Source organism: Lepus europaeus, chromosome 23 (assembly GCF_033115175.1).
Source record: "Lepus europaeus isolate LE1 chromosome 23, mLepTim1.pri, whole genome shotgun sequence".
Lineage (NCBI taxonomy): Eukaryota > Metazoa > Chordata > Mammalia > Lagomorpha > Leporidae > Lepus > Lepus europaeus.
This window is the reverse complement of record NC_084849.1, coordinates 10,093,993-10,102,444: the sequence shown is the minus strand read 5'-3', so window position 1 is coordinate 10,102,444 and position 8,452 is coordinate 10,093,993. Positions and strand designations below refer to the sequence as shown.

Below are 8,452 nucleotides of genomic sequence, written 5' to 3'. Positions count from 1 at the left end.
GCGCCTCCGCCACCGGGGAAAGCCGCTTGGCAGCGCCGAGGCCCGCAGCCACCCGAGACACCTGCGGGAGCCCGGAGCCAACGCCGGGGCGCGCGGCCCGTGGAATGAGGTTGTGAACGCCGCCGCCCCGCAGCTGCGGCCAGCCCCGCGCCAGGCCGGCGATCGCCCCAGGACTTGACCGGCTGAGTCTAGGTCCGGACCGGACTCGCCCGGCGGCGACCGACACAAGAGGCGGGGAGCGCGGCGGCGGCGGGGCCGGGAGGCCCGAGGGCCGGGGGCCCACAGGGAGGGCAGGGCGGCCGGAGCCGCCAGGGCGGGGGCCATGATGGTGCACTGTGCCGGGTGCGAGCGGCCCATCCTCGACCGCTTCCTGCTGAACGTGCTGGACCGCGCGTGGCACATCAAATGTGTTCAGTGCTGCGAGTGCAAAACCAACCTGTCGGAGAAGTGCTTCTCGCGAGAGGGCAAGCTTTACTGCAAAAATGACTTTTTCAGGTAAGAGGCCGCGCCGCCCTGCCGCCTGCGCGCGCGCTCCGCCGGGCTCCGGGGAAGGGGACAAGGCGGAACCCGCCACGGCCTCCCGGGCTCACAAGCCTAGGTGGGGAGCGGGGCCGCACGCTGCTGTCCTCCCGCGCTCGGTCCGGGGTGGGAAGGGCCCCAGCCCAGGCGCGGAAGGTCGCTGCTTCGCCGCCTCGCGCTGGTGCCTCCAGGCCGGCCCAGGGCCGAGCTGGGGCCGGGAGATGAAGCCTTGACAAACTTCCTCGCCCCCCTCTGCCCCTTCCCAGAGGCTGAAGCTCCCGCCGCCGCGTTCTGAGCCAGGAAGGATTTTTTTTTTTTTTTTTCTGGAGTTCGCGGGCGCTTGGGAGGCTTCTCCCTCCACGCACAGCGCCTGAGCCCAGGAACCGCTTCTGGGGGCAAACAGAAACTTCCCAGCTCCAGAGGGGCCCAGCCAGGCAGGACTCCCCTGGTGACCGTGGAGGGTACCTTCCCCTCCCCCCAAACACTTTCTCTCTTGTTGAAAAGCACAAATGAAATCAGGGCCGGGAATCAGGACCCCCCGGGCCTGGGCTGTGTCGCCTCTCCTGGCCCCAGCCCCAGCAGCTCGCCTTCCTGGGCCTCAGTTTCCCCGGCTGGGAGATGCTGAGAGCCGGCCTGCAGGCCCAGGAGGTGTGTGGCAGACTCACCTGGCCTGTTTCCGCCCGGCTCCCTTTGTGAGTGCAGCTTCCAGGCCCCGGGGCCCCAGTGTCTGGGCACCAGGGAATTTGAACACGGGAACCCGTCAGCATCACCTTTCCATGTGTGAACTCCTTGGCCCCGGAGGCCTGACGCCCCTAATGTGGCCGTGCTTGCAAAGAGCCTAATGATTTTTGATAAGGTGCATATGGCCAATTACGCTGCCGGATAAGGCCAAAAGTGACTTATGGCTTCTAATGCACTCACTGCATCAATGTCACCCAAATTCGCCCTGTTTAGAGACGCGGGTGTGAGTCCAGGTGGGGTCCCCAGAGTCCTGAGCCCTCTTTGCCCCCCTCCCCGGCCACCTCACCCCTCCCTTTAGGGTCTGCATCACCCACTCTGGAGGAGGCCAGCTTTCTGTCTGGGCTCAAGGGAAAAAAGAAAAGGAATTAGCTGGGGGATAAGGGAGAGGGGGGATCGGAGACATTCCAGGTCCCAGTCTTGCAGGGTTTAGGAGTGGCTCTGTTCCTTCTACCATTGCCTGCCAGGGCCAGAAATGGGGAGGGGGGAGCTGAAACTCAGTCCCTGCTTCCCAGCGTGTGCCCACCGGAGGCCCTGTCCAGCAGCTCCCAGAGTGAGGACTGACAAAGCTCCCAGCTGGCACAAGGGCTCTGTGCGAGGTTCCCCTCTTGCTCAGGTCTCTCCTGGAGAGAGGCTCCCAGCCCATGGCTAAGGCCAGCTGGCCAGGCAGATGGGTGCTACCTGGGCCCCAGCAGCTTTGAGAGCATCCAGGAAGCAAAGCGAAGAAGTAGTCTACACGGGCCTGCCTGGCTTTGAATCCTTGGCGGACTTCAGAGCCCAGTTTGCCTGGAGCAGCCCCAGCAGGCGTCTGGGGACACTCTGGGCCTTCTGCTGGGCGGGAGGCTGCGCCCACCATGGCTCAACCCTTTGCAGCCCAGCAGATGGCGAAGCAAACCCAATCGACCTGGCAGTGCCAGCCCCAGGAATATTCCAGGACGTGTGTCCCACTTCTACTCTGGCCAAGCAGGCAGGATCAGGGCTCCCGTTGACAGTCGTGGAAGCCAGGGTGGGTGGGAAGAAGAGAGGGGCTGGAGAGGCTTGGACAGCAGCCCGCCGCTGAGTGATGGGCGCCCTGTGTCCCCAGGCGCTTCGGCACCAAGTGTGCGGGATGCGCGCAAGGCATCTCGCCCAGCGACCTGGTGCGCAAGGCCCGCGGCAAAGTCTTCCATCTCAACTGCTTCACCTGCATGGTGTGCAACAAGCAGCTGTCCACGGGCGAGGAGCTGTACGTCATCGATGAGAACAAGTTTGTGTGCAAAGACGACTATCTGAGCTCCTCCAGCCTCAAGGAGGGCAGCCTCAACTCAGGTATGGAGGCCGCCCAGCCCGGAGCTCGGAGCTGGCCTCCCCGCGCCCCTGGGTCTGTGCCCGGCTCCCGAGCCAGGCTGCTTTAGGGCAGGGCGAGGGCACGAGGCTGGGGCGGAGGTGGCTGCGGGGAGCGGAGCTGGTCCTGCAGGGGCGCTGGGAGCCGCCAGCTCCTCTCTGTGCAGTCACCCTTCCGTGGCACTAGGCGTCCTGTGCTTGAGCATTGGCACAGATTTGGGGCCGCAGGGAGGACTGCGGGGTGGGGGAGGAAGAGCCGGGGCTCCAAGCATTCGCACCCTCCTGCGTCCCCTCTTCCCGAAGGCTTCGTTCTCCAGAGGGCGTGCCCACCCCTACCCCGGCCGGCCGGGGCCGAGATGGGCTCCCAGGGCTCGGGAGGGGCCGTCCCAAAGGCCCAGCCCCGCCTGGAGACGGTGGGCGGGCGCCGGGCCCCAGGGGGAGGGGCCGCCTCCGGTTAGGGAGGGAACCGAGCGCGGCCGGCGGTCGCCCGGGCCGGCTGGAACCGGCCGCCGCTGACGCCTCCGTTCCCTTCCCGATCCGCCCGCCCGCAGTGTCATCCTGTACGGACCGCAGTTTGTCCCCGGACCTCCAGGACCCCCTGCAGGACGACCCCAAGGAGACGGACAACTCGACCTCGTCCGACAAGGAGGCCGCCAACAATGAGAACGAGGAGCAGAACTCGGGGACCAAGCGGCGCGGCCCGCGCACCACCATCAAGGCCAAGCAGCTGGAGACGCTCAAGGCCGCCTTCGCCGCCACGCCCAAGCCCACGCGCCACATCCGCGAGCAGCTGGCGCAGGAGACCGGCCTCAACATGCGCGTTATCCAGGTGCGGCCCGGGCCGGGTCATCCTCGCCGTCCCCGCGGCGCGCCGGGCCGAGAGCGCGCGGGGTGCAGGTCTCAGAGCAGACGGCGCGCATCCGAGGTCGGGGACAGCTGGGCGTCCGCCCGAGGCCTGGCACCCGCCGCCAAGAACTCAGTCCAGCCCTGCTGTCCTCCTGGCCCTGCGATTGGGGGCGGGTCACCTCGCTCCCCGCCCCGGCGGAAGGAGGTGTTCAGTCTCCCGGCGCTCCGGGACCCCTCCCTCCCTCCCAGCTTCCGAGCAGACAAGGGGCCCTGTTCGTCCTCCGCCTGCCCCTCCTTGCGCCGATGCGCGGGGCGTTCGGAAAACGGCCAGGGGCCGGCTCAAGATGGCGAGGGGCCGAGGCGAGAGCTGTGCCGGGCGGGAGGCCTTTATAAAGCCGTCAGACCGCGGGCGAGCCGAGAACCGGGAAGCACAAGTCTTTAAGAGTCGCCCCACGGGTCCGCGAAATCCTTCACCCTTGGCTGGTTCGCCCAAGCCTCTCTCCACCCCTCCCCACCTAATCCGGCCCGGCCCCCGCGTCAGGGGTGTCCCGGTGCGGGAGAGGCGCTAGGACCCGGTGGGGGTGGCCCGCACAGGGAGGAGAGGCGAGGGCACTTCGTGCCGCGAGCTCACAGCACCCCCTCTCCCCCACCTGCTCGGTCCCAGGTGTGGTTTCAGAACCGACGGTCCAAAGAGCGCCGGATGAAACAGCTGAGCGCGCTGGGAGCGCGGAGACACGCCTTCTTCCGGAGTCCACGGCGCATGCGTCCGCTGGGTGGCCGCTTGGACGAGTCGGAGGTGCTGGGCTCCACTCCGTACACCTACTACGGAGGTAAGGGGCGCGCCGAGACGCGCCGCCGCCGCACACCTCGGCCTGCGCCGTTCCGCGAGCTGAGCGCGCGGGAGCACCCGGGACTGCCCCTCCTCGCTCGCCTCGCTCCCAGCCGCTCAACGCGGGACTTCCACTGTCACCCACACCTGGTCCTACACACCTCGGTGCGCGCACACTCACCCACAGACACCTCCCGGACACGCAGTCGCACGCACCATCGGACTCCCCCCCTACCCCGAGTGGTGCAGAAGTGAACACGAGAGGCACACAGCTACGCGGGCCCCCCGCAGTCTTTCACTCACACTCGTGTCCGGAAACACCGGGCTCACGTCCAGCCACGCGCGGGATCCTCCCGAGTCCCCGCCGCCTGCATTCACCGAGAGACACACAAACCCGCAGACACACACTCTGCCCTGCGTCCTGCTGAGGCCCGCACCGGCAAATCCACCCACGCCCGCCCCCGCCAGACACGCCGCCTCGCGCTCCCCTTGCCGGGCGTTTGTGACTTAAACCCGCGCGACGCCGGGGGAGGGGCCGGGGACCTGGATCCGCTCCAGGCTGCCTGCCCGCCGGCTTCTAAGGCGGCGGCTCCCGGCTCGGTGTCTGGGCCGGTGCGCGCAGCGTCTGGTGCTGTTAGCTACACCGCGGCCAGTTGCTCGGGGCTGCGCTGCCCCCACCCCCGAGCCCCAAGCATGCCGGGTGCGCCTGCCTGCCCCGGGCGGGTGCTCTGGGCTCTTGGAGTTGTGAGCTTTGAAGTCCAAGATTGCAAACGGGGAAATTTCGATGTTGCGTTTCCAGGTTCAGACCTAGGGTGAGCTCTGAGCTCGGTCACCTCTTCTCTCTTTCTTGGCTTCTTCCTTCTCGTTTCCTTGGCGCTGGCTGGGTGCATCCCCACTCCTCCTCCCACTCCCCGGGGCCTTTTAGCTCCCTCGCTCCTGCTGGCAGGCACTGTGGCTGTGGCCCACCGTCCTACCCTCCCCAAACTGGGGGGCCCCTGGGCCCTTCTGGGGTTTAGCCTCTGGGTTTTAAAGGGACCCTGCGCGTCTCTGCTGTGTTGGGAGTCGCCGCATCACAAATCTTTCGTGGTGAACAGTTCAGTTTGGGGAAGAGGTGACCTCTCTTAGAAAAGTGGATTCGGTTGCAAATCGGTGGGGGCAGGAGCCAGGCACCCGGGCAGATACCTACCCCCCACCCCTGCACCAGCAGGGACCTGAGAGGTTACAGTGAGACCAGGCCAGGGCCCCCAGTTCTTGTGGCCAAAACGCAAGGCTAAGCGGCTTCTTGGAGGAGAGACCGAGCAGCAGCCGCGCCAGGGCTGAGTCGTCGCAGCCTCCCAGCCCCGGAGAGCCGGGTGGTGGGCGTGTCCTCCGGGACTCACGGACTCCCGGGGCCTGGCATTGCTGCCGGGCGCGCAAAACCTACGCCTGAAGCCGGGAGCTGGCGGGGACGGCAACCGCCCGCTATTTTTCCCCGCCCCGAATGATTAACCCAGGTTTTCCCGAGGACCAGCACCCCACCACCACCACCAATCCCGCCGTCGCCTCTCCCCGCGCGCCCGCTGGATGCGGTGGGAGGCTGGACAAGGCGGCCCCTCTTCCCCGAAACGGGAGCGCAGGGTTCCCCAGCCCCCGGCCAGGCGGCCCCGCCTAATCCGCGCTGGGAGATCCCGGCGGTGGCTGCCGGCAGCGGGCGAGAAGAGGGGCCGGGCGGCGGGGCCGGCGGCTCCCCGTGGGAGCGCGGACAAAGCCCCAGCTGCGGCTTTTGTGCCCCTTTCAGACCGCGTTTGTTCCAATTACCCCCGGCCCGGCCGCCATATGGGCGGAGGCGGCGCGCACCGCGCCGGGGCCGCGGCCTTCGCGGGTTCGCCCGCTTCTGCGAGCCGCGGCTGTCCCCCGTCCCCGGCCCTTTGGGGTTCCCATTTGGGGGCACCCAGCCTTCTCCTTGACTTTTGGGGAGAAAGGAATTAGTGGTCTGAACAAGTAATCGGCCTGAATCGTCTCCAAGGCGAACCTCCGGAAATTCGTCCCCAAGCCGATGTGGATCGATTTCTGGGCTTAGGGTGGGAAGTGGGATGAAGGGAGCCCCCCTACCCCAGCTGCTCCTGACGGCGACCCCAGGACTGAGCCGCGGGGAGTGGCTTTGTACAAAAGCCGGGGCTTCCGAACGCGCTGGTTTTCCCGCCGTGTAAAGCGGGCTACAAGGTGCGCCTGCCCTGGGGTCCCCCCAAACCTTCAGGGTGAGGGAAGCAGCACGGCTTGTGGGGCCCCCGAGGACGGTCTACAGGGGAAGCGGCAGCGCAGGCGCAGGACCTGGGGAGCCCGCACCCCCTGAGTTTGTTGGGGGATGCGCACCTGTGCGTTCTCGGGAGAGCACCCCCCATCACCAGTTTCTCAAGAGGACTCAAAGTCCCCAAAGCTTCAGAACCTGGTGTCTTGGCAAACCCACGGAGCTACACTGGAGGACGGAGCCTCCGCCCCAGGCGCCCGGGGATGCTGGCGTTCCCCTCCCCTGTCCTGAGCCGCCGGAACTCGGTTCTTGGTTCCAGGATGTGGTGGAGACCTGGCATTCACCCGACAGATGCCGGTGTGCTTGGCAGGCAGGGGATGCGCCAGGTCTACCGGACGCGGGGTTGCAGGCAGGGTGCTGAGCCGGCCCGCGAGCTGATTCCGGGTTCCGCGTCCCGGCCCCAGCGGCCGGCCCCTGCGCGCTTCGCCGCGGCCCGGGTCCCGGCTGCGTCGCCTCCCGGTCTCGGCCGTTTCGCGCTCTGATTTGCGGCCGCAGGTTTCTCCCCTCGTGCGGCTCCCCTGCCGGGGCCGCTCAGCCTCCGCGTCTCGGGCGGTCTCCGGATTGCGTCTCGCCGATCCTCCGCGGCGCGGGCTCCAGGCGCGTCCGCCTCCACCTCCCGGGCGGCTCCCGCCTCCGGGGTTTCGCGCGTGGCTCCCGCCGCGGCCGTCTCCCCCTTTCTCCCCGACTCTCTAACGCGCCCTCGTTCTCTCGGTCTCTCGGGTGCCTGCCGCGGACTTGGCGTCTCTGGGTCTCTTTTCGCCGCTCTCCCAGGCCGGTGGCCACCACTACCGGCGTCTCTGCCGGTCTCTCTTGGTCCTGTCTCTCGGACCCTTCACTGTCTCGGTGCGCGCTGTCTCCATCTCCGAGTGTTGGGATCTGGCTCGGTCGCTGCCCGAGGCCCCCACCGCCTCCCGTTCCACCAGCTCCGTGGGTCTGAGTCCTCAACCGGCCCCGGGTCTCCGCAGGCTTCCGTGGGACTCCCTCCACGGCCCTTGTCGCGCGCGCCCGGTGTCCACGGCCCCGGCCGGCTCTCACCGCTTGCTGTCTCTTTGCCTTCCCCTCCCGCAGACTACCAAGGCGACTACTACGCGCCCGGGGGCAACTACGACTTCTTCGCTCACGGGCCGCCGTCGCAGGCTCAGTCCCCGGCCGACTCGAGCTTCCTGGCCGCCTCGGGCCCCGGCTCGACGCCGCTGGGCGCGCTGGAGCCGCCGCTCGCCGGCCCACACGCCGCCGACAACCCCAGGTTCACCGACATGATCTCGCACCCGGACACGCCGAGCCCCGAGCCGGGCCTGCCGGGCGCGCTGCACCCCATGCCGGGCGAGGTGTTCAGTGGCGGGCCCAGCCCACCGTTCTCCATGAGCGGCACCAGCGGCTACAGCGGAGCCCTGTCGCACCCCAACTCCGAGCTCAGCGAGACCGCCGTGTGGTAAAGGCCACCGGGCCCCGGTGGCGCCGCCCGGACGCGGCCGCGCGAAACCAAAACGCGGCGGGAGACGCGGGAGTCTCCGCCAGGGGTTCTCCCTCGGGTCTGCACTCAAAAGGCAGCCGCCCCCGGGCGGGGCGCCGAGGGGAGCCGACCCCCTCCTCACCCCGCGGGCTGCCCCGGGGGAGCCCCAGCCCCTCGGCCGCGCCCTCCCGGCGGCCACGAGCAGTTTCTTGGGACCAAAGCGAATACTGCGGAGAGTCACTGGAGCTCATGCGTGCGTTGGACTTCCAGGGCCCCAGACCCCGCCGCCTCCTCGGACCCGGCCGGGGGCCCGGGGCCAGGGGCTTCGTGGCTGACCACGCCTGCTCCCCGAGGGGCAGCTCCCGTCCTTATTTCTCGCTCTGCCTTCCCTACCCGTAAAAGAGGATGACGAGGAAAAGAGAGATCGAGATGGCGAGAGGGGAGGGGAGCAGGGTGG

At 68.2% G+C, this 8,452-nt stretch overlaps 1 protein-coding gene across 1 annotated transcript; it reads left to right on the top strand.

Moving 5' to 3' along the window:
• The first annotated feature begins 322 nt into the window (after positions 1 to 322).
• On the top strand, positions 323 to 7,978 carry LHX5 (LIM homeobox 5). Its single transcript, XM_062182675.1, has 5 exons — positions 323 to 495; positions 2,342 to 2,565; positions 3,132 to 3,409; positions 4,091 to 4,256; positions 7,611 to 7,978. The coding sequence occupies exons 1-5, from the start codon at positions 323 to 325 to the stop codon at positions 7,976 to 7,978; spliced, it is 1,209 nt and encodes a 402-aa protein (XP_062038659.1).
• The last annotated feature ends 474 nt before the right edge of the window (positions 7,979 to 8,452 follow it).